Genomic DNA, 26,412 nt, shown 5'->3' with positions numbered 1-26,412 from the left:
TTATAGCGGAAAATCGTAGAAATCCATTGGGATTTTACGAAAACCTAAATCCACGCGGGCGAAGTCGCAGGTATCATCTAGTAATAAAATATTTTAATAGCAAATGTAGAGCAAACTAAATACACCGGCATGGCATTAGGCAAATGTGTGCTAAAATATTTGCGTTACACCTGTAACAATGGCTTGTTTTGGCAATCCCAAGTCCCAACACTACAATTAACGGTGTTACATGAGTACATGAGAAAAATGTTTATCATCTATCTTACGGAAGCTAACAAAAAAGGTTTTTCTCATGAATAATTTACAATAAGTAGCGTAATCGAAAGTTACGAATATGCTAATAGGTTAGCACATTCACTCATCTTAAGTATTCCGTAACCGAAGAATTTCGTGCGTTGTTTTAATTAAGACATGCTTTTAATTACCATGATCATTCAACATAGTAGGTAACTCAACGGAGTAACAGTTTTACTTATTACCAAAATTATATCATTACTTAAGTAGCCTCTTAATTAAGTACCTTTGATGTTATAGAGAAAGGCAGACGTTTACACAATTGAAAGCCCTCGAGACACCGAGTCATCTCATCTCTTTTAATTTCGAATTAATATTTATGTGAATTCCCGTCGCAACATTTTGATACTTCTTTATAATGAAAGTATTGCCAAAGATTTCGTCCTCTAAGTGCCCTTTATTTCTCCGACCAAATAAATACACTTATTAGTGTACTAGCTGATACCCGCGACTTCGTTCGCGTGGATGTAGGTTTTTCAAAAATCCCGTGGGATTTTCCTCTTTGATTTTCCGGGATAAAAAGTAGCCTATTTGCTAATCCAGGGTATAATCTATCTCCATTCTAAATTTCAGCCCAATCTGTCCAGTAGTTTTTGCGCGAAAGAGTAACAAACATACACACACACACACATACACATACAAACTTTCTCCTTTATAATATTAGTGTGATTTCAACCTATTAATTTATTATTATTTTATTTCCATTTTCTCATGGATTAGTGAATAAGGTTTTAAAACGCTTTGATTTTCAGGGATAAGAAGTAGCCTACACCACTCTGCAGGTCTTAATAATTATATCCATATAAAAAACCAAGGCAAGGGCAAACTAACAAACAAAAACACTTTCGCACATTTATAATAATAGTAGGATATACCCAATTAATATTTAAATTATCCTTCATCAAATCGTTACTTTATTTCACGACCAACATTAAATTTGATTAACGATACAGATCGTTAAAGAGTACTCGATTGCCTTGCCGAGTACGCTTACCGGTTAAGGTTTCAAGATTTGTATTGTAAACAATCCAGTATAACAGTATCTTTTTCTTTCCTTGTCTATATATAAAGTTCAAATAGCTGATATTATGATATGCTGCTTAGTAAATTTATAAAGGAATATGGAACAGAATACGTTCATTTATAGATCAGATCAAAACAGATGAGGTTACCTACACAAACAAACAAAAAACAATTAAATTATTTTAATATGAGGTAAGTAGATAGGTATACCTATTTGTCGATATTTGATTAGTGGAAGTAGTATTGTGTTGCTATTGAGATATTAGGAGAACTTAAAAGGTATTAGAAAAATGTACTTAATAAAAAAAGCAAACATATTTTAAACATTATTAAATGGCGTGGATCATGGATGTCCCTACAAGAGACCTATGTTTTTTTTTTTTTAATTATATAGACTAGCGCTTGGCTGCAATCAGACTCACTAGCAAGTGATAATGCATCCTAAGATGGAGCGCGCTTGCCTAGAAGTTGCCTATTCGCTCTTGACTTGAAGGTACCCATATTATAGGTGGAAGGGAAAACTGATGCCGGAAGGGCGTTCCACATCCTGGCAGTTCGGATTAGAAAAGAGGAAGCAAATCGGTTCGAACGTGTTCGAGGAATTTCGACTACGTATGGATGCAGACCTTGACGATGCCTGGCAGTACGATGGTGGAAAGGTGAAAGGAGGAACCAGGTCAAAGAGTTTGTTGATAATAACTTTAATCACAAATTAGCTTGTGTCTAACCGCACATTATTAGCTTGTAGCGGTAATTTCTCAAATTGATAGCCACGAAATTGACGCAATTGTGATTTGAGATGACCTAACGGTACCTACTGCGGTTTCGTTCATTACGATTTAAAGCTTACTTCACGCTTTGATTAAGTCGTGATCTCCTAATGATGGTGAGAATTAATTTTAAATCGTCAAAACCTACTAGGAATACTAGTGAATATAGGTACTTACTAGCTGATACCCACGACTTCGTTCGCGTGGATGTAGGTTTTTTAAAATTCCCGTGGGAACTCTTTGATTTTCCGGGATAAAAAGTAGCCTATGTGCTAACCCAGGGTTTAATCTATCTCCATTCTAAATTTCAGCCCAATCCATCCAGTAGTTTTTGCGTGAAGGAGTAACAAATATATATATACACACACACACACACACACACACACACACACACACACATACAAACTTTCTCCTTTATAATATTAGTGTGACTAAGTCGTAAAAAGACTACAAACCAGTGAGAAGATAATTCTAATAAGGAGTCTTGACCTTACATACATCGGGCATTAAAAAAGTATTTCCCAATAATGATTACAAATACGAAAACATATTGCATATTGAAGCAGCAAAAGATTGCATAAGCATATTGAAGTGGAAAATATTACTCTCTGTAATTCAAGTTACATTAAATTATAGTTAAAGTAGCGTAAAATGTCAAAGATGATAATAGTGTTGAAAGAAAAAGTAAAACAGGTCCCACACCAAAGAGACAAACGACGTCAGCACGAATATTACCGTGACGTCAGTCAAGTTAAATCCAGGACATTGGCTCCAGTACCTAATTGGCTTATTGTATTTTTCAACTTACTGAAGAAAAACACAAAAAAAAACACAAGATTGGCAATACTTAAAAAAAATCTTTACAGTAGCGTCAAGCACAATTCAGCGCATGCAACGCATTTGCAACCTACATTGGGTATGTATTGTGAATGCAAGAACATACTTATTTATTATGCGAAATCTTACAACTGTTTCGAGGAACATTACTGCACGGGTCACGTTCACGTGAGCAGAAACGTGTCTTCAATCCACACTTTATATCACACTAATATTATAAAGGCGAAAGTTTGTATGTGTGTGTGTGTGTGTGTGTGTGTGTGTGTGTGTGTGTGTGTATGTTTGTTACTCCTTCACGCAAAAACTACTGGACGGATTTGGCTGAAATTTAGAATGGGGATAGATAATATCCAGGATTAGTACATAGGCTACTTTTTATCCTGGTAAATCAGAGAGTTCCCACGGGATTTCAAAAAACCTAAATCCACGCGGACGAAGTCGCGGGCATCATCTAGTTATATTATAAAAATGCGAAAGTGTGTCTATCTGTCTGCTACGTTTTCACGGCCCAACCGCTGAACCGATTTTAATGTTTGGTTCAGACTTGGGATACATCTCGGGGAAGGACATAGGCTACTTTTTATCCCGGAAAATCAAAGAGTTTCTACGGGATCTTAAAAATCGAAATCCACGCGGTCGAAGTATTTCATAAAGTTAAAAAGGCTATCAACTCAGTGCAAGCTGGTAAGATTAAAGATAAAATAAAAGGCGGTAACGTAACTAGCCGCAGCTTGTAAAGTACCTAGGTTAAATTGTAGCTTTGTACTCCCATACAATATTTGAGTTATATTTAAAAGGGAAAGGTAAATAAACCGACCTTGAAGTCGAAACCAGCTCCACTTTTGCAATGTCGCACAGTTTAAAAGCCTTAAATGTTTTGAACTTTATTCAGCGCGAAAAGTTAGTCAAGCTTAAAAAACTGATGTAGTGCGAATGGGGCTCACACACGAAGGGTTCCATACTATCGTACAATATAAAACACAGTGTACCTACTTTTTAACCGACTTCGAAAAAAGGAGGAGGCTCTCAATTCGTCGGAATCTTTTTTTTTTTATGTATGTTACTCGATTACTGTAAGACGCCTGGACCGATTTGGAACTTTTTTTTTGTTTGAAAAGGTATACTTTGCAGGTGGTCCCATATTTTGGTGAAGATCTGATGAATATCTTCGGAGATGAAGAACAAAACTCCTCAATGGATAACAGTAAATTGCTCGCGATCGGTGTAATAGCTTAGTAAACTGCGCATAGCATATTATAGTACTTACTTACAGTAGGGCCACTAAAAATTGTGAAATAAAAAAATTTATAAAAAAATTTCAAAAGAAAAATAAAACCGACTTCAAAAACCAAAAACACTAAAAAGTAGAAAATAATTTTTGTTTAGCTACACATGTAATGTACCTAGGTATGAAGTCGAGCGAGCATATTAAAACAAAATTAGAAATCCAAGAGTGAAGCTCGCCCGACTTCATACCTAGGTACATTACATGTGTAGCTAAACAAAAATTATTTTCTACTTTTTAGTGTTTTTGGTTTTTGAAGTCGGTTTTATTTTTCTTTTGAAAATTTTTTATTTCACAATTTTTAGTGGCCCCACTGTACTATAATATGCTATGCCCAGTTAAAACCCTACTGTTTACTAAGCTATTACAGTGATCGCGAGCAATTTGCTCTTATCCATTGAGGAGTTCTGTTCTCCATCTCCGAAGATATTCATCAGATCTTCACCAAATTGATATGGGACCACCTGCACAGTATACCCTTTCAAACAAAAAAAAAATTCCAAATCGGTCCAGGGGTCTTTGAGTAATCGGGGAACATACATAAAAAATATAAAAAAAAAAAAAAAAGATCCCGACGAATTGAGAACCTCCTCCTTTTTTGGAAGTCGGTTAAAAAGAAAAATAAAACCGATTATATTCTATTGTGACATATGTGACAATAGAAATACGCACACTGTGACAAGTCTCTATCTATTACAGTTTATGAGATACAGCCCACTCTGACACCGGACAGACGGATGGACAGCGGAGGCTTAGTAATAGGGTCCTTTCAGATACGGAACCCTAAAAATGCATAGGTAATAAAACTGCAAATAAGTACAGATTATAAATCAAAGTTGTATGTGTTTGACAGTTGGCAGCAGTGGCGCGCCATTAATTCCACAGACAAAAGCGAAATGATAAAACAGCTGGCGGGCATCCAATTCACACGCATCCTTGACCCAAGATGCTTTTGTCTGAAGACGGCGTGATAAAAGACCTAAACTCTGAGGTCTGGCCATGAAAGATGAAAGTTAAAACACTATTTTCATTTCTCAAGGTGAGAATTCTATACGTTGTTTTTATTAGTCTGAAATCGTGACAACGAATGATCTCTAGGTTGCTCCACAGATAAATAAAGATGCAAAAATAAACATTAGTAAATAAAATCAAATGAAGGTTATGAATTTTGATCGCAAAATGATGAATATTATAAAAATATGCAAATGCTAAGTCAAACCAAGTTGAAGTTCTTGTTTATTTGCGATTTTTGCATAAAGTGTATGAAATAAATAAATACACAAACAATACCATAATATGAAATGACATTAAATAGCACAGACAAAAATTGACGAAATCGAAAAAATTATAGATCACATAGGCGTAATAATAATATATTACAGCTTAATAGCCTAACAGCAAAGGAATTAAGGTATGGACTTTTCTTCAAAATTTCGAAATCTCTTGATCCTAACAGTAAAAAAATGGGAAAATCTAAGAGGTTACCTGCTCGATAAAAGCTGAAAGTTAAGTAGTTACCTAATCAATTTCCTATCAACTCTCAACAAACAGGCAATGGCTTAATTTCCTTCAAAACATCAGAGCGACGATGATTATCGTTAAGTATAAAAAGTTCAAATAGGTACAAGATATATAAAATCAAACCGAAAAAACTAAAAGTGACAGGCAGCCATTTTGACGTGGCGCCAGATTATGCAAAATTATTAATGTCAGAATACGGTATTACAGCTAAGTGGAACAATAACTTGAACATTCGATAAGTCGTGATGGTTATACCTTTCCCATCTGTTGCGAAATAGACCGACAGACAGACACTCGTTAGAGATAAGGACATGGTAAGATTAGTGAGCCATGAAGTTGTAGTCACGCTTTTGCGGTGATACGATTACTGTTATGAACGTTTTAAAATTATACCAAGTATTTTTCTGTCATTATTAGTTCTTGCCTTCTCTTGCCTTTGTAGGTATTGTAAAATAGATCAAACTTTGACGACCTTTGACTGTGACCTGAGACCTTACAAGTTTCAGACCTTGAGTCTTTTCAATCAGTCGACTGGTTATTATGCGTTCACTGTCAAATTAGTAGACAAACAAAAATTGTATAAAAGACTTAAATCTAAGTGAAAGAAGAAAAATTGTGAAATAAAAAAATTTCAAAAGAAAAATAAAACCGACTTCAAAAACCACAAACACTAAAAAGTAAAAAATAATTTCTGTTTAGCTACACGTGTAATGTACCTAGGTATGAAGTCGAGCGAGCATATTAAAACAAAATTAGAAATCCAAGAGTGAAGCTCGCCCGACTTCATACCTAGGTACATTACACGTGTAGCTAAACAGAAATAATTTTTTACTTTTTAGTGTTTGTGGTTTTTGAAGTCGGTTTTATTTTTCTTTTGAAAATTTTTTATTTCACAATTTTTAGTGGCCCCACTGTACTATAATATGCTATGCCCAGTTAAAACCCTACTGACTTACTAAGCTATTACACTGATCGCGAGCAATTTGCTCTTGTCCATTGAGGAGTTCTGTTCTCCATCTCCAAAGATATTCATCAGATCTTCACCAAATTTATATGGGACCACCTACCCTTTCAAACAAAAAAAAAAATTTCCAAATCGGTCCAGGGGTCTTTGAGTAATCGGGGAACATACATAAAAAAAAAAGAAAAAAAAAGATTCCGACGAATTGAGAACCTCCTCCTTTTTTGGAAGTCGGTTAAAAATACATTTTGCCTTATAATATGATTAAAATCTGTCGGAAGTTAATGGTATGTGAGTGTACGACGTAATCTGTTTCATTAACAGGACTCTCTCCGTCACTTACTCCATAAAATCGTAGTTCCCATTTCATTTGAATATTAAGCAACCAAAGTCCATGAAATTTTGCAGACATAGTCTAGAAACTAATATCTGTGTCTGTGGTGTTTTAGATTTTTCTAATAATATGTAGTTTTAAAATTACAGGGGCTCAAAGATTTGTATTTTTCTTTAAAAAAAGGCCCAACTTTGTGCTCGTTTTTCTAGACAATGGAGCAATTTAATGAAATTTGGAAAAACCACAGACCTAGAAAATTTAATGAATATTATGTAGTAAAAAAATTATCGTTATATATTTTATATTGTTATAATTGTGTGGGAACTACGAAAACCAGAAATTACACCCAGAAATCTTGAAAATTTCGTGCTGTCTCGATTTGTGCAAGCGGGGTGGTGAAGTGCGGGGGACGACACGTGAAACTGACAGAAACTGACAGTCTAAACACACGGGCCACATTTAGACTGCACCCAACTCCAAACTTGTCGATAGGTCTAACTAAATACACTGGTACATTTCAACTTGCGTTAGACGTATGCGTTACCTACTCAGACGTTGCCTGTAGATAAAAATATGTCTCATGTTTGCTGGCAATAGCGCATGCATCAAACCCTGCAAGTTGCAACTCTCTTGCAACCTATTCCTCACGCAATACGCACAGCTTTAATATTATAATTTTTGACAATGTATACTATATGTAATGCCATATCACAGGTCACTCTCTGATTTATTGCTAACAATTTACTTCCAAATGCAAAGAAATCTAAGTGTGTTGAATTCACACTGCCCAATACCAGGACCTTAAATGACATAAGTTCATTGATAAATAATCATATGTTGAAAATAAAGGAGAACCCCGTGTTTCTCGGTATAATGTTAGATGCAAAGCTTCTATGGAACACCCACATATCAACACTTGATGGTAAACTCAGCTCTGCTGCTTACACTGTTAGAAAAATTCGACAGGTACTGACGTGGAAACTGCAAAAATTGTATATTTTGCCTATTTTCACTGTATTATGTCTTACGGACTCTTGCTATGAGATAAAGCGGTAGATATTGAAAAAAAAAATGTATTACAGAAAAGGACAGGACGTGCAATTTATAATTTAAAACCGCGCGCTGCCATACAATAAAAATATAAGGAAATAAGTACCTTATCTATTATCTTATAGTAGCTTTTAAATATATTTACAACTAGCTAATGCCCACAGCTTCGCTCGCGTGGATTTAGGTTTTTAAAAATCCCGATCCTTTCATTTCCCAGAACAAAAGTTGCCTCTCCGTAATAGCCCGTCCCCGGGATGCAACTTGTTTCTGTATCACGTAAGAATATTTAAACGGATGATCCTTTTCAAATCCCGAGGGATCACCAGGATTTAGGAATGCAATTTCTTACAGCATCCTATACCTTCAATATCAATTAATAATCGACACTTTTTAAATCCCATTAGCTTTAGTAGTCAGGTCCCCTGCAACATCAGGATTGAGGAGTTGGAATCCAAATTTTTTATTGAACAATGTCGCAAACTTTCTTTATCGATTAAAAAAACTACCCAAAATTACGCAGTTAGGTTACCTGCCAAATTTCATGGTTTTGAGTCAACGGGTACCCTAGAGGTTTTCTTGACACACACGACAGACAGACAGATAGACAACAAAGTGATCCTATAAGAGTTCCGTTTTTCATTTTGAGGTACGAAACCCTAGAAAACGTAGGAACGGCATTCCGAACCAGTGGTAAATTTGTCTGACCATCCAAAAACACTTTGAAGTTTACCTAAAAGTTTACAGGAATAAAAATTTATCATTGTATTCCATTCCATTTCATTCTATTCCATTCTGTTCAAAGATAAATAGATAATAAAAATATTTGTCACCGAAACAATAATTTACGATACATCAACCAATATCAATTTTACTGATGACAATCTGACTATTACCAAAGTGAACGACTACTATAATATCTATTATATACGACTAACATAATATGTATTATAAATTGTGTGCCGTTTGCATTCTCACTAGGTTCTCATTAAGTTTGTTTTATTTGGTTAAACTTTCTGGCATTTATATTGTTATGACGTTTAATTGGCAAACAGTCTGTTTATTGGCTCAAACTCAAAAATTCAGCCAATCACAACAAAGAAAATATTGTAATAATGATTGATGCAGCTTTCTGTAATTGAAAACAAAATATTTGACATTAACTTGAATGTGACAGTGTTTTCCGAATAGGGTTGCCAGAGGCCCCGTATTTTACTGGTTACCCCGTATTTCGGGATACAGAAACCTGGCTGGCGAAATCAAACACTGACGTTATGTCCAGTAGAAAGAATATTTTCCTTTTGCGGCAATGCGTAGCCGAAACCCACTCGATATTGATCATGGTCGTAGCCAAGGCAGCGGGGCTTGGTTTGAGGATGTAAGCCTTTTTTTATACAAGTTAGCCCGTGACTTTAATCTTTTCTAGTGGTAAGTGATGATGCAGTCTAATTTCTTGGCCGTTAGGGCCATAGTAACCATATAACTAGCCATGACCGAAGCCTCCCATCAGACCAGAAATTTAGAAATGGTGACTGCGCCTGGGAATCCGTCAAAAACCTAAGCCTAAAATAATACTTACACTATTTCTTGCATTTGCTTACCAATTTTTTTTGGAAATATATCAAACATTTCGCGCTCACTTCACTCGCGCTTTGAATTTGTATTACTTGGTGTAAACTCCGCAATTTCGTTTGCATGAATTTAGATTTTAAAAAATTCCGTGGGGGATTTTCCGGGCTAAAAAGCCGCCTAAAAAAAAATGTCTGGGATGCAAGTTACCTCTGAATAGTAAGTACCAAAATTTTGGTAAAGAAGATGGGCCGTGAAAGGGTAGATAGGCAAATAGATATACTGTCGTATTCGTAATATTAGTATGGATAGGAAGCTTTAAAAATATAATCTTGCTATGGCTAAACTCGTTTCCCTTTCACTTTAATTTTTTCTGTATTGAACCAAAAACACTTACGCTCACTGCGCTCGCGCTTTTTTATTGTTGTATTTTATCTCACTGACAAATTGAAAGGCGAAATTCCACTAACCAGGTAATTAGCCCATAAAGTTGAGCGAATGTTTTTTTCCTCATGACAGGATTCAGTTCCGGCCCTGATAAAACCTCTCCCGCAATCGATTCCTGGCTACGGCCATAGTATTGATACTGTGAAGGTGGAATTACAAATTAAATGTAATTTTAAGTTAAAATGAAAAGATTGTATGCATGAAATGTATAACATTTTGCTTTACAAAACTTTAGAGTTTTTAAAAGCTATTTAAATAAATAAATCTTTTATTTAAAACCACATTGCAAACACAGTTCACCAATCAAGACACGGCAACATACGGAGAAAAAATACAAAACTTACAAATAAACTAAAATATCTAAATAGGCTTTCCATGCATTTCAGAGAGAACCACCGCCTATTTCTTTAAATACTTCAAATTTTCAAATTTCTTCAAATCTAAACCCCGTATTTTTGATGGTGGTAGCCTGTAAATCAAAAAGAGGCAGGTGGCAACCCTACTACTTCCTAGACAGAATTTAAAAATTGTTTTCATTACTCGGTATGCCTACTGCCATAGTGTGACAGAAAGTGTGACGGTAGTTGTGACCTCTGATTGGCCGACTCTCTTTCACTATTTGCTAAAATTGATGATTGCAACAACAATTTTTTCTTTTTTGTAATCGAAAACAGAACACGGACGTCAAACAGGTTGACTAATTGCAATCATTTCTGACCGGCTAACATTGTTCCGCTAGTGGCTCAAACTCACTGTCGCAGCAAGAACATGGTAAATTCAGCCAATCACAGCAATTTCAATTGGTTATCACAAATGTACCGATCTAGGAACCGAGAATGCACGAACCAGGGCAGATAGAGATAAGAACAATAATATCATACGTAGGAAATCGACGGGGGATCGTTGACAACGATAGCCTTAATATCATTAGTAGTTTACACTTGTCTTAGTGAAAACCTTGAATGCTTCTATCTGATGACATAAAATTAAGCTGTTCGCATATAAGGCAGGTAGGTACAAGACGAGTCACAAGAGAGTCACAATTGTTTTTAACCTCCGCATAAGAGGGGTGTTATAAATTTGACGTGTGTATCTGTCTGTGGCATCGTAGCTCCTAAACTAATTAACCAATTTTGATTTAGTTTTTTTGTTTGAAAAGTGGCTTGATGGAGAGTATTCTTAGCTATAATCCAAGAAAATCGGTTTAGCCGTTTGAAAGTTATCAGCTCTTTTCTAGTTACTGTAACCTTCACTTGTCGGGGGTGTTATAAATTTTTAATTTACACTTGTACATTATACATTGGTATTTAGTAGTATAGATTGAATCTAGAATTAAATATTTACTAGCCTAACCTTGCACTGCAATACAAGAAACTTGATATCTACCTATAAAATGACGCCTTGGTGCAGCCACCGCAAGTAAATAGTCCATTATAATAATAAACACCTCAGTAATTACTGCAAACAGAATAATTATAATGTTATCTGTAACGAAAATGCCAAACCTCACTTTCGTGTAGTTATATAAAAAAATCGTTTCCATATTTTAGAAATTATCTTAACGAAAGTGGCTATCCGTAATCTTTAATTAATTAAAGTTTGAAATAGCAACTACACACAAAAGTCTTGGTCTCAAAATATTTAAAAAAAAAATAGCTCTATTAGGTACACCCCGGTATAACTAATTCAACTAATTCCAAAAGCTTGTAGGAAAGGCTTGGACGAAACTATATAAGTAGCTTAACAGGTAAAATAATGAAGTTTTGAAAAATGAAATGGTTTAGCCTGCTTATTTAACTAACTATGGACTGATGAAGAAAAAAGGATTTTTACGCTATAAAATCTAACGAAAAATACTCAGAAAAACTATAGATACGAGTACGTACCTTCAAAAAGTATTAGGTATTAGTGTAATAATATATTACCAATGCCAGGACAATTTGAAAATAAAAACACATAAATTTTATAATTTTATTAAATTGAAGAAAATTCCAAAATAAAATATCTTCGTTATAATTTCGTCATCGGCAGTGAGTGAAGGGACCGCGCGTCTTCTAAACGAACTAAAGGCAACCCAAGGCCGCGACAGGACATAGGTTCAATCCCTGTTGGTTCCACAATCCATACTAATATTATCCATACTATCCATACTAATATTATAAATGCGAAAGTGTGTCTGTCATTCTGTCTGCTACGTGTTCACGGCCCAACCACTGAACCGATTTTAATGAAAGGTACAGACTTGGGATACATCCCGGGGAAGGACATAGGCTACTTTTTATTCCGGAAAATTGAAGAGTTCCTACGGGATTCAAAAAAACCGAAGTCAACGCGGGCGAAGCCGCGGGGATCCTCTAGTTTTTGATATGTATCAAAAATTTAACATCTACACAAACCTACCTACTTTCTTGTAATAAATAGTAATACAATCTACATAATACTTGCACTGCTGACGTATGTGGGTCACACCACACGGCATTCTTTCATGGAAACCCTAGTAGTGCGTTTATACTATTTACCTTACAATATAGCCTTCAATGGATTTCCTTTGTTTGGAATTTCCTGCAGTCGCATCATATTACACTGTTTTTATCAAGGAAACTATTAATTTCTTATTTGAAGTTAAATTAAATAAATATTAATAAAAGTAACTACTTATTTCAAGAAAATGAATCCATTATCCATATAAAAATACTGAAGGGTTGTTTTAAATTCATGTAAGTAAAGTTAAGGGCGGAAACATAATGTACTTAATATGTATTTAAATAAAAGAAAATAATTTTGAATCTCTGTTGTGAAATTGTACATATTACTTAGGTGCAATTGTACTATTTCTAACCAAAGGGTTCAAATACAAGGAGATAGTACTTTAAAGGTACTTGCAAATTATCAAGGTCGCAGCGCGCATTCGACGTGAAAGGGAAAGATCTTAGGTCCGCATTGCAAAAGGTAGCCAAGCGACCAGCATAGGTCTACACTCTACAGGTTACAACGTAGGTACTCGTTAGTCGTATGGTATGTTTGTATCCCAAGCACAACCGTTATGAGAAAGCTATGTCGCGAGTTTTCATCGACGAAGGGTTGAAAAATCGCGAAAGACATGCAGTGTTGCGACCTGGTTTCCACGAAATGCATTGAACCATCAACTTCGAAAATCTAGAGAAACAGAGAAAGACCTAATTTTAAAAAAAAAGAGCTGAGTTTGAAATAGCGCTAAATTGTTGAAATATTTAGAACAGCAATACAATACGGGATTTCTTTCCCCTTTGAAAAAGAAAATTCGTACGTCTCTGTTACTATTTACTTGTTACTGTGTACCTATTCCTGTAGAGCTAGGCTTCCTGCTGCAAATCCTTATACATACTTACTTAAGATACGAGAAGGCTTCAGACGCATGTTCTAATTGAATGATTGTTAGTGTAAGCGCGGCCTATAAATCTTAAAATACTTAGATATACATAATATATGATCATTGATCAGTGTCATTAATGACATTTTTTAAAAAAGGCTATATTATGCACTAGGTATTAAAATCGAATTACAAGCTTCTGCGCTTGTAATTCGATTTTAATATCAAAAAATTCATTAGATCTAGTGCCGAAAGCACTAAGTTAGCAATATTGGTGACTGGAGAGATATGTCTCACTGGTTATGCTCGGGCTGGTGGTAGGTACGATGAGTAAGGGACGATGTGTGCCACTTTCCCTGGCTCCGTTGGGAAATCCAAACGAAACAGATCCCTTATCTTATTACAAACCTTACGGTCTACTTACCGTAGGTATTACTCAGAAAATAGCTCTTTTTTAAAAAGAAATGTAAGGACCTTTGTTTTTAAATTTGTTAAAAGAAAATTGGAGCATTATCGTTATAATCATAACATAGCTGTTCATTCTCACCCAACAGAGCAAGGCAAAAAATGAAAAAAATTAAAGGAAGCCATGTCAGCTAAAAAAGGTCTCCGATCATCATGTCGGAGGACAAAAAAGTGGACATTAAAAAACCGTTATAATCATAACTCATCAGGTACAGTCATTACAGTCTAGAGGCGATGTAAAAGGATCATAAACATTCCAAACTTAATAAACTAGCGACAATATTATAAAGTACACGAATCGACCGTGACGTATTTTTTTGATGATTTTCAAAGTTTTCAGTGAAGCTACCTACCGGATGAGTATATTAAATCAAAAATTTCTTTCATATAGGATACGTCTGTGATCTTACCACCAGTTCGGAAAGAAAATTCCACTTAGAAGAGCCGGCAACTCGCTTTTTTTCAAATCATACAGTTACAATATTATCCACGCAACATTGTCAACATTAAAAAAGAACTGCCTATATCATCAACGAATTTTCTTTTCATGTATTTTATTCGGTGAATGACTTCGTTAAGAGTACAGCGAACGCACCAAATTGATAGCCTCCTTTTTTGAATTAGGTGTATTATAATATCATAATAACGGAACCAGTGCAGAAACAATCAACTTAGGTACCTACTTGTGAAAGAAAGCATACTAAAATGAAACGGTTTCAAAAAATAAAATAGCAAACAAAATGCTAAATGATCTTTTGTCACGAAGATTTTGATAACTTTATTTACTTACACGTGCGAAAATGTGTCTGTCTGTTATATTTGGATATATCTCATCCAGTTAACCGATTTTGGCGAAATTTGGTGCAGAGATCATTCTCGCAAAGAAAGATAGGCTACTTATATCTATAGGTTTCTTGACAGACACGACGGACAGACAGACAGACAGACAACAAAGTGATCCTATAAGGGTTCCGTTTTTCCTTTTGAGGTACGGAACCCTAAAAATTCATTAAATATTTTGATCTGTAGTATTGACACATCTTAAAACCGTTATGTGCCTACACTACACTAAGGCCACAGCATAACTTTAATTCGGGTCGTAACGATTTCTTTATTTACTCAGGAGTGCGCTTGACCTGAACGTTAGTCATCGATTGACTGCATCTTCATAACTTTTTCAACAGGAACTTTGAACATTCATATTCTTAAGAGTATGGCTTCATACAGGTACGTATTACATCACAATCTATTACAATTTACACGAGATCGTTCTGGATTCCGGGAAACAATACCGCAGCATTGGTACGATTTCACCATTACTATGAAAGTAGGTCAGTACTAGTAGGTATAGTAGATTTCATCCGGCCAGTTTAGTTTATTTAATAAGTATGGTTTTTAATATTTTATAATAGTATTGAGCTATCTACTTGGCTTCTGGTGCAAACTTGGATAGCTAGTGTGACGAACGAACGGTGGACGAGGAGAGGCACTGTACGCTCCACTAACAGAAGTTTAAGTGCGGAAGCCTGCCAAGAAGGTAAAAAGAAGGAATGCAATTTACTTAGTACCTGTTTTGCAATGTGGTACACTTCTCGGTGTGTTATACTCATGTAAAAGTCACGTAGGCAGGCAGGTATCAAAGAGATAAAGAGCAGATAAAATCATTCCCATTCCTACTTCCATTCGCAATCTCGAGATCTTGCATAACATGTTTCTCGCTTGCTTCACAGTAGATACCTATATAGCATTGTCTATAGATATTAGTATACGTCATACATTTTTCATTCCAAGAATTCAATACAATACAAGAAAAAATTAAAATACACGCTTAATTGGAAAATACGTCTATTAATATGCAAAATCAATTAACGATTTTATAAATAGCGACCTCCTTAGGATATATTCGGAAGTGTTAGTAAATTATTATGTTAAATTTAGTAGTAGATACTAGGTATTTTAGAGGGGACACTTAACAGGCCTAACGGCAATAATTCCCCTTCCTACCCATCCTAGCTTAACCGATCTTCGCTCGGTGTCTTTTGAGTTCTCCCCACGAGAATTCAGGGATGACCCTATATTCAGATAACCTTAGAAAGTAAAACATTATAAAAGGAGCCCATAGTGAACCAGTGAACCTAAATAAGAATTTGCGAACCCTACAGTTTTCAAAACATAAACGCAGAACATTCTATTATAGCTCTGCATATTATTATCCTAATAGTTATTACATTAATAAAAGCAATTATCAACTTTAGCCTATAAGCAAAGAGTACATTTTTGAATACCTAGCCGTATGTTGTTTAATTTATTACTCGAACAAACACACTTTTCTTATCAGGCTCAATCCACGCAATCAACAGCTGCTGCTGAAAATAATTTCACTGCATGTTCCGACTACTGAGATGAGTTTAATCATTTAGATTTTAGGTATTAAATAAGTTTTGCCTTTCAGTTTTTGGCTGACGATAACCTTCGTCTAATTGAACGACTAATGGTTGCATGACAAATATCTGGATCTGCTGCAACATATTCATCACTCATGGATCATGACTGAGCCTATCGTATAAAGGCCTTTTTTTTGTTCTCGTGAGGAAAATCTGTCATGGATACCACCGACCACGGGGGAGCACAGTGGTAACATCGGACTCCTACCGACTAAAAACCTCACGAAGTTCCATCCCACCGCTGATGACGGAGCACAAGGGACCGAAAACACCTCGTTACTCTGCCAGCGGATGTCCGCCTCAGCAGACCCACCACTGGGACACTACGTGCCCCCAAATACCGTTAGAGGCATGCCGGAACCACTGCACGCCAACCAACCCGAAGACCACACTGTGAGCGACGGACCACCCCGTGTCCATCACCCACAGGATTTAAACCCTAACATTATATTCTCATCTACTTGAGTTTTGAGAATTATTTAGGCTTTAAATTACAATTTCTGCACAAGTTGAAAACGGAATAATTTTCCGAGCATTTTCCGTAAGTTGGAGCAAAACCAGCGAACTAGAGTGAGGTAACTCAGTTTGATCCTGAATCTAAGATATGTGTTTAGGCTATGGAAGACGTGAAATCCTCGACGTATTGTTTAGGTTACAAGTTCCCTAACTGTTTGAACTATATCATAACAATATGATCTCTTAGAATGTCTAACCTAGCTGTTTCGATTATTATCTTTCAGTATGATAGCCATGATAGCAGCTTAGTGTGAAGCGAGTAAAAATAAAAACTGGTTGGGTTGTTGATGCGATCAGTGAAATAAGTAGACTAGGGAAAAATGAGCAATTTGTGATGAAATTATCTAGATTGCCTAGCGTCTAGGTATCAATATTTACATCATCGTGGAAAGTGATAGTTTTAGTTGGTGCTAGTTTGTTGACCGATGCAGTGGTAGACGCTGTGGTATTTAAGGTCCCGGGTTCAATTCTCAGCTGTGTACTTAGGGTGTTTCTATAATTTTACTAATTCAAGTTTGACCAAACTTGGTGGGATGCTTCGGGCTTCGGCCGTTGCTAGTTACCACCTTACCGGCAAAGCCATAGATATACGATGCTGCGTGTAAGCCGATTAGGGGTAAAAAGTGCCTTAACTTTTCCATCGATTATCTACTTTATCTATTACCATCAGGTGAGATCGCAGTCAACGGATAACTTGTCTTCGAAAGAAATTAAAAAGTAGGCGTAAAGAAAATTTATGAGTACTTACGACTTATGTCCATAGCAAGTGTGTTCATTACGTACACACCCATCATTAGTTAACTTTTTTCGATATAAACAACTGGCGCCGTCAAATCACTTTTCACGCAGTTTTTCCAAATTCAACCTTATGTCCATATGTTTTCAATATATAATCAATTAAAACACGTCCAAAGAAAAGGGCACACCACAATTTTTCCAACAAAACGAATGATCATCAATGGATCTCTTAATCCCATTTATTGGGAACTACGAAGCCGTAAAAACACTTCACTTAATTGAATTAATGCAGCGTTATAATAAATAATATTTAATATCAAAATTATATTGGATTATTAAATATGATTATTAAATTAATATTATATTATTAAATATTAAATAAGTTGCTTATTTCAGACTAACACAAATATTTTTAGAGTCAAGTATATTATATGAAACGTTTTTCATAAGGCAGTGTCACACGACAGCGCGGCAGTAAAATCGAACACGGACTGTGCTAGGCGAGATTGTAACGTGTCTTGCTTCACTTACCTACAGCCAACGGTTCTCAAAGTATCACAAATAAGTCATCACAAGTATCACAAATTAATCAACGACCTCTATATAAAACTACCACAGAACGAGTACGAGTCATTCCGAACAAAAAATTTAGCGTTTTGCATGCCACATCCCATTTTTGTTTAAAACAATGTCTAATGTCTGCTAGCTATGACAGCTTTATAGAATACGATTTTAGTTTGGATTAGCACTTCTTTAGGTGCTTACTAAGTACTAATTAAATAAAAGCATAAATATCTAATTATTTGGTATGAATCGTAAAGTAATAAAGGCATGAAGTAATAGCAAAAAACCTACATTAATATTTTCAGTACCTATTTCAGTATTCATTCATGAAAAAACTTTTAAGTATTTTACTTTTGGGTTATTATCATTTTACTATTGGGTTTGGATATTATATTACTTTTGGGGTTGATAGATATACTTACCCGTAAACTTTCATATTCGCTGGAGAAAAACTTATATAGGACTGACGCCAAGATGTCGAATATCAATCCAAATTCCAAGACCAGTTTTATGCAATCCGTGTTTTGTTCATTTTACTCGACTTTCCGTTCCATTGTTGACTGGACTTGTTGTCTTTTTGCATTATGAGTTGAGTATTACAATTGTATAAAATTATTTAGGAAAACATAAGTAGGTGTAGTACTACTTAGGTACAAAAATCATATTCATCCCGACGGGATTTCGACCACGGCTGTGGTCAATCTTTAGCGTCATATCGCTGGCATAGATCTGTTTCGTTTTAAGTGAAACTTAGTTCTGAGCCAAGTCAAAGTACGCTCTATACATCTCAGTCTAAACCAACTACAACTGGGATATTATAGTGCATAAGTGTGTACGCAAATAGATGACTCTCTGTTCCCTCTCTCTAACCCGATGGCACGGCAAGCCGACACGACCGGAGAAATATCAAGCGCAGGATCAACAGCTTTACAGGCTTTCCTTCCCAACTTTATAAGGCTGCAACTGAGAATTTCTTGACAGAATAACCCAATAACTTAATTGGCCCAACCCGCCAGACCAACGAGGTACATATCTTTGTACAAAAAAATATACAAACATTGAGAAGCGTTGGAATATTTTTTCCAAATAAATATTTGCCATTTATGACAACAGTAAGGCGTGTGGTGTACACATAACGGTATTTGGCCGTTCTTTTAACATATTTGAAAGTGATAAAGAATCACATTGTATCCATTATATCTATTTAATAATGTATTTCACGAATTTGTGTTCTTCTCCTACATAGAAGAGCAGAAAAAGTCTTTTTTACCCAAATCATAGAAGCATAAAATCCCTTTATCCCGGAAAATCAAAGAATTCCCAAAAACTACGCTACGAAGTCGCGGGCATTAATTATAATAATCTACTACATATTTAAAAAAAACATAATACTAAATTACTACACTCACAACACATTCCAAAAAATGCATAATCAATTATTTCTTTATAAAAATAGGTCCTACTTCAACATAAGAACTCCTCCGTTACTCAAAAGGTAGATAAAAAAAATTACAGAATTTAATACGTTGAAATACCTATTTACATACATAATGCATATTGCAATTATTCACTGTAACAATACTTATAAACCACATTTTTAAATTCATATTTCAAAACTATCTCATAAGCCTACTTCATAATCAAAGGCATTTCCTAACCTGATAACAGTACCTAGTAGGTAGCTGATCAACGTCATGTGATAAACATGCACATTGCATATAAAAAAGTAAAAAAAAATACAGTTGAATAGAGAGACCCCTTCTTTTTTTGAAGTCGGTTAAAAAACAGGAATGAGGATAAGTACTAACTGATTGCTTGAATATCTTAGGGAGCTGATTTTTCAATCGTCAAATAACTTTTATCTTAGGAATAAAGACGTTTTGTCAGATCCTTACTAATATTATAAATGCGAAAGTGTGTCTGTCTGTCTGCTACGTTTTCACGGCCTAACCACTGAACCGATTTTAATGAAATTTGGTGCAGACTTGGGATACATCCCGGGGAAGGACATAGACTACTTTTTATCCCGGAAAATTCAAGAGTTCCTACGGGATTTAAAAAAACCGAAATCTACGCGGGCGTAGCCGCGGGCATCCTCTAGTTTCCTATAAAAAAAAATGTCAAATCCCCAAAACTCCTCAGAGTGAACCAAGTGGTCCAGTCGCGATCATAAGGTACTCCTGCCTATGGTACTTAATTTCTGCCGAAATACGCCGATTTCCTCATAATGATTTCCTTCCCTTAAAACCGAGAGGAGAAATTCTGAATGAAAATATCAAGTTACAACATAGCTAACCGCATATAATATGAGGAGACAAGTGGTGTGAACCTCAGTCAGATCAATAAGATCTTAGCCCTGACCTACAACAGTTTGGGAGCTGCCAGACAAGCGGAGCCGCGTTATGTAACCGCGAGATTTTCATCCCGCGCTCTAGGCTTGAATGCGACTTACAGGCTAGGTAACACGAATTATTTACACAAAGAACCAAAAGCTAAATTTGCTATAACCCGGTAAAACGGACAAACTGTATGGTGCAACATGCAGCATGCGATATTTACCGCCCGCCCCCCACTGCTAAACATACAGGAAAAGTATTGTATAGAAGCAAGCGTTACCGTGCGGAAGTCAGTGATATCCAAGGATTAAAAACCTTAATTTACAGGAATCCGCTGAAAAAGGCAAATCTGTTTGGTACAACATACAACTGTGCATTGTAAGGTCTACATCTCCTGAAGATGCCCCGGTGTTGGAACGAAACGTATGTCGAGTGTGCTCTGGTGGGTTGGTGTGGTCTTGCGTGGTGGTACTGAGGGCTTACTTGGTGGCTAGATTTTCCTACATGTTTAGCAGTGGGAGGGCGGGCGGTGCATGTCGCTTGCTGCATGTTGTACCATATATGTAGATTTGCCTTTTTAGCGAATTATAGCAAATTAAGGTTTTTATTTCTTGGATATACAGGAAAAGCCAGGCACCATGCAAGCAATAAGCACCACTACCACACAAATCCCCAAAACACACTCGACCGACAACAGAGCATCTTCAGGAAATGTAGGCCTTACAATGCACAGTTGTTAGTCTACACTCTACATGTCCTCGAGTGTGTTTCTTGGGAGTAAGTCTTGTTGTACGGTTTCGTTGGTAAGTTGGTGGTACTGTAACTGCAGTAACTCTCTGAAATCTATGAGGCTCGCTTGTTGTCTTCCCACCTGTAAAAGGGACCTACCAAAACTGCGCGGTCCGGTTTAGACGGTGATCACTTAACTCTTATTTATAGCAAGTGATATTAATTGGCAAGCGGTGAAAGGCGAAATTAGCCTAGTTTAAGGATTCATTGTGGCATTGTGCCCGCCATCGCCATATCTCACGCGGCCATTGTGCGGTGATGCGTTACGAAACTGGAGCGATGCTGGGCTGATATGACGCAACCATGAGATAAACCACTCTATGACATCAACTATGCGTTTCTGTAAGGTTTAGACTTTAGAGCCTCACTAGCTCAACCGTTAAAGGAGTGGACTGAAAACCGAAAGGTCGACGGTTCAAACCCCGCCCGTTGCACTATTGTCGTACCTACTCCTAGCACAAGCCTGACGCTTAGTTGGAGAGGAAAGGGGAATATTAGTCATTTAACATGGCTAATATTCTTTTATAAAAAAAACCTTCTTTTGCGGCTTAGAAATTTCCCCAGTACTTATTACAAAATCAAGCCAGAACAGAACATTCTGAGACTTCTCTGGATCAGCATACATCATACATTCTAAGGAATATCGACATTCATCTCTTATTGCTTATCAAAGACTCAAATTTAAGTGTAGTGGGCTTCTTCTCATACTATGGCGCATTTGGAACACTCGACTACCTTCTTTGACAAAAAAAAGTGATTGCCAAATTTTTAAGGAGATGTCTCTAAAAGACAAGACGCTGCGTCTTGATTGACTGGTATTCAGAAATCTTATCGGAGCAGAGATCTGTAGCTATGTCATAGAGGCGTAAAAGCGTAGCTTACCCTAGTTGAAATACCTAACTCAATGCTCATTTTTATTCCTTATGGCCTGCCATTAAATCTATCTATCTAGCTATTTAAATAATTCTTATTTTGGCTCGAATCCTGAGCACAGCATTTGAGGTCTAGTGAGCACAGTAATGTTCAGATATTTATCATAGGAAAAAAGTCAGGATATCTTTCTAACAATCTTGATTCATCGGGCCATTCGCGGTCGGGGCTTATTACATTACCAATTGGAAAATCCAGCAATTTATTTAAATTATATGAAAATGTACCAGTGCATAAACAATAGACATCGGCACACATATTGTAAGAGATAAAATATATTGGTATAAATACGCCTGACAAAAATGAAAAGCAAAAGGCGTGTAGTTGAAATAAGTTAGTATTTATTTTTATTTGCTGTGATTTAAATGGAAAAAATTCATAACTAAATATAGAATAAAATCTGTAGAAAATATAGGTTGCTAGGAATTTAATTTGATTAGTTGGGCCGTGAACGTTTCGGGGAAGTCGGAAGGAAAGGAGCAGGGATCTGGAACAATAATAAAATACCTAGTTATTAATAGTATTAAATACAGAGTAAAATATTGTATTCAAACTGAGATATTGTATGATTGTACGTAATTGAACATAATATCATGTAGGTAAACAAGTGTCACCATTCATGTATTGTACCTAAGTTTATACCGCTTTGAAGACAATAGGGATTAGGTAGTTTATACCATTTATCTCACAAATGAACTGTTTAATTTTCCATAGTTTGGTAAATAAAATTATGGCCTTTCACCCACGAGTACCTAAGTAACTATTGGTACAAATGAACTGTTTAACCTTATGTAAGTGCCTAAAGTTTTAACATTGTACAAAAAAAAGAGTTTGCATAAAAAAATGGGCAATTCCGGCGTAATAACAAGCATAAACTTATATAAAGTGCTTACGAATTGTCCAACGATTTTATCACTGGATCTTAATAGCTTTTCCACCGAAAAGATCCAGCAAGAAACTCGGCGATTGCCCTTTAAAAAAAACTATTTATAACTGTGTTAATAAGTAGGTACTCACATAATCGCCGCGAGTAGGGTGTCGGCCTGAGCTGTCGGCCAACCTGGATGGAAGCGAGGAGCTGTTCCCTTGGAGTCACTTCCCGCCGGCGTGGAGGTAGCTTGCGTTCTGATGCCTGGGTATAAAGAAAAGTCACGTTACCTTTTTAACTCCTTTGTTATCATCGGAATAATAAAAATATGTAATCCAACCCGTTTAGGTTTCCGTACCTCACAAGGTAAGAATAACCCCTTATAGTATTGGCGTCACTCAGAAAAGCAGGTATTATTTAAATATTTTTATCGAATTATTGGAATGTCCTCTCCAAAACCAACACAAAAAAACACAAGTTTAATGTGTAAGGTTATCCGAGAGTTTTAATCTAAACAAACTAATGCCAAAATAAATAATTTAATTAGAGCGTGATTGCTATCACAACATCTAATTATTCAGTTCACAATCCAAATACCGAAAATATGCGATATCGCTCCGAATCTCAGAAGGAGACTGAACTAAAACCTTCAAAACACCCGTATTTATGCAAGTTCAATCTTGTTGGCCTCCTAGTAACAGATTGTATGACATCGAATGAGCCAAATATCGATTCTATCAAACTACCTGCATTAGATAAATTAATAATTTTATATTATTGTTGACAATTCAAATCAATTTTTAAAAGTAACCTTACAATAGGATCACCAATTTGTTGTATGTTTGTCTGTCTGTTTGTCGTACTGTCTGTCAAGAAACCTATAAGGTACGTGTCCCTTTGACCTAGATTTTGAAATATGAATAAGGTGCTGAACCTTAGCCAAAGTCTTTGCTCCCTATCAGCTATCATTAAAAATATTGGTTTAGTAACGAGTCGTTATTGAGAGATATACTTAGCTACCTATAAGTGAAGGGTTCATAAGACTTAGGATCAGCAAAGAGTCTTAGGATTTAGGAAAGCCCTCCTTGCCGAGGGCTAAATTTTAGATCAAATTACTAAGATTACTATTAGGGAGTGTATAAGAAAATAATATAACTTGTTTCACCTTTTTGAGTGGAGGTCTACTTCTAATGAATTCCAATATCATAGCGTGTGCATCCTTTTTGACACTGAAACAAATAAAAGAGAAAATATACGATTAAATAAACATAATGGGTTGTTTTTAACCCCCGACCCAAAAAGAGGGGTGTTATAAGTTTGACGTGTGTATCTGTGTATCTGTGTATCTGTCTGTGGCATCGTAGCGCCTAAACGAATGAACCGATTTTAATTTAGTTTTTTTTGTTTGAAAGGTGGCTTGATCGAGAGTGTTCTTAGCTATAATCTAAAAAAATTGGTTCAGCCGTTTAAGAGTTATCAGCTCTTTTCTAGTTTTCTTGTAGAAAAGAAGGTTAGATAACCGTTAGGTTCATAATATTATGTCAATAGACAAATGTCAAGCTGTCAAGATGGACGTTGCCTAAATACATAATTATTTATTTGAAAATGATGTTTTGGAAAACTCAAATACTTTGGATCGTCGGGGGTATTATAAATTTTTAATTTACACTTGTATCATTATTAAGAAAGTGTTTTTTATTGTTTCATTCAGATACAAGTGTGCCTTTGACTGTAATTACAACTGGTGATAAGCGATGATGCAGTCTAAGATGAATGCGGGCTAACCTGGAAGGTATGACAGTTTTCATCAAACTCATACTCCAATGGTGTCTACATGGCAGCGTACCGGCACGCTAAATCACTTGGCGGCACGACTTTGCCGGTAGGGTGATAACTAGCCACGGCCGAAGCCTCCCACCAGACCAAATGAAACCAATGTTTTTCCTATAGACTTTAAATAGAGTTCACGTTCTTAATACTAAGTAAAGCTATAAAAAATTCTAAAGTTCTTTCAAACCCGTACCTTTGAGGTATCGCGCCGTCGACTTTTCTTAACGTATACCGCCTCGACCTAATATCATCCATGAGTATTTCATACGGTGTCAACTCATATTCTATAGGCGTTCTTGAATAGTTAACCTTCTTTAACTTCACTCCCATTCTAAGTTCCCCGATGACTTGCACCCAGAACCGCGCCTGAAATAATATAAATGCAATTAGTTGAAGCAAGTATTTTGCTATAAATAAATGAGCAGGCGTAAAATTAAGAAACTTTACATGCATAGAAAATAAACACAAGAAAGAAGATTATGACCCGATTTTTCAATGTCAAATAATAATATTTAACCGAGGAACACATTACATTTCGACAGGACGTTCTACACAAAAACTAACAAATTTATTCCTCAGCGAATATTTAGAGATTGTAATAAAAACTCAAAAGCAATTAAGTAGGTAGGTATACCTATTATTTACATTAAAAAAAAAGTTGTTAAAAAAACTAGGTATAGATATAAAATTATTTACTAGCGAAGCTGCACCTTGAATTAGTATTTTTTAGACTAGGCTTATGTAACAGTGAAAATAAAAGGAAAAGATAAAAAATGCACTTTTTTGGATTTCAAAGTATTACATACTTGCAGAGCTCTCCAAATCCTTCGGTTAGTCTATGATAAAACAAATAAATAAATCTATTAAAGAAGTATATAAAAAATACCTACCTACTAACAATAATTAGTTTTGATTTAAAAACCTCTAAATAAGCAACTTTTGATAATGCTTACTTATATTTTTCTTATAAATTTTAGTTACATTCCTACAGGGCATTCAGATAGGGTCTCATGACTATAAAACCAACCCTTAGATCGTGAAAAAAATCAACGGTTCCATTAAAAAATGTCAATAGGTATTGTTCTACAAAGCGTTCATATTAAAAATTCATAATTATATTAAATGCAAAAAGTGTTACATCCGTCTGTTTGTCTGTCTGTCTGTTTTACCTTTTTACGGCCTCACCGTTTAATGTATTTTGACGAACAATACAAATAATCGTATCTTGTATCCTAAATACGGACGGTCTGTGTCAAAACCTAAATCTACGGGGACGAAGTCGTGGTCATCATTTGCGACTGACCTTTTAAAAACTAATAGCGCATTTGCCATAAATTTAATAGATTTAAGATTATAATTTTGAACGAAAAGGTCGCATAGTAGCTTGCGGTCAACCCAACATCATCACACTTCATCTAACCCGTCAGTTGCGGACAGTTAATGTGCTTTAGCGCGATCGCTGCTACCAAAATCGTGACTTAAGTCTCGAGCACGG

The 26,412-nt window shown here is 35.8% G+C and overlaps 1 protein-coding gene across 5 annotated transcripts in view; it reads right to left on the bottom strand.

The window, feature by feature from the left end:
* The window catches only part of LOC123865947 (protein spire), a 194,614-nt gene that overhangs the window by 30,775 nt on the left and 137,427 nt on the right, over window positions 1-26,412 (bottom strand). For 3 of the 5 annotated variants that reach the window (XM_045907172.1, XM_045907178.1, XM_045907197.1), the window contains exons 6-9: window positions 25,724-25,753; window positions 25,111-25,283; window positions 24,253-24,316; window positions 23,237-23,351 (exon numbers count right to left, since the gene is read on the bottom strand). In XM_045907172.1, coding sequence (XP_045763128.1) covers window positions 23,237-23,351; window positions 24,253-24,316; window positions 25,111-25,283; window positions 25,724-25,753 — 382 coding nt within the window. The remainder of the gene's footprint in view (window positions 1-23,236; window positions 23,352-24,252; window positions 24,317-25,110; window positions 25,284-25,723; window positions 25,754-26,412) is intronic. The other 2 variants (XM_045907188.1, XM_045907208.1) reach the window with 1 other exon arrangement.

Source organism: Maniola jurtina, chromosome 1 (assembly GCF_905333055.1).
Source record: "Maniola jurtina chromosome 1, ilManJurt1.1, whole genome shotgun sequence".
Taxonomy (NCBI): domain Eukaryota; kingdom Metazoa; phylum Arthropoda; class Insecta; order Lepidoptera; family Nymphalidae; genus Maniola; species Maniola jurtina.
This window is presented reverse-complemented; position numbering and strand designations above follow the sequence as displayed.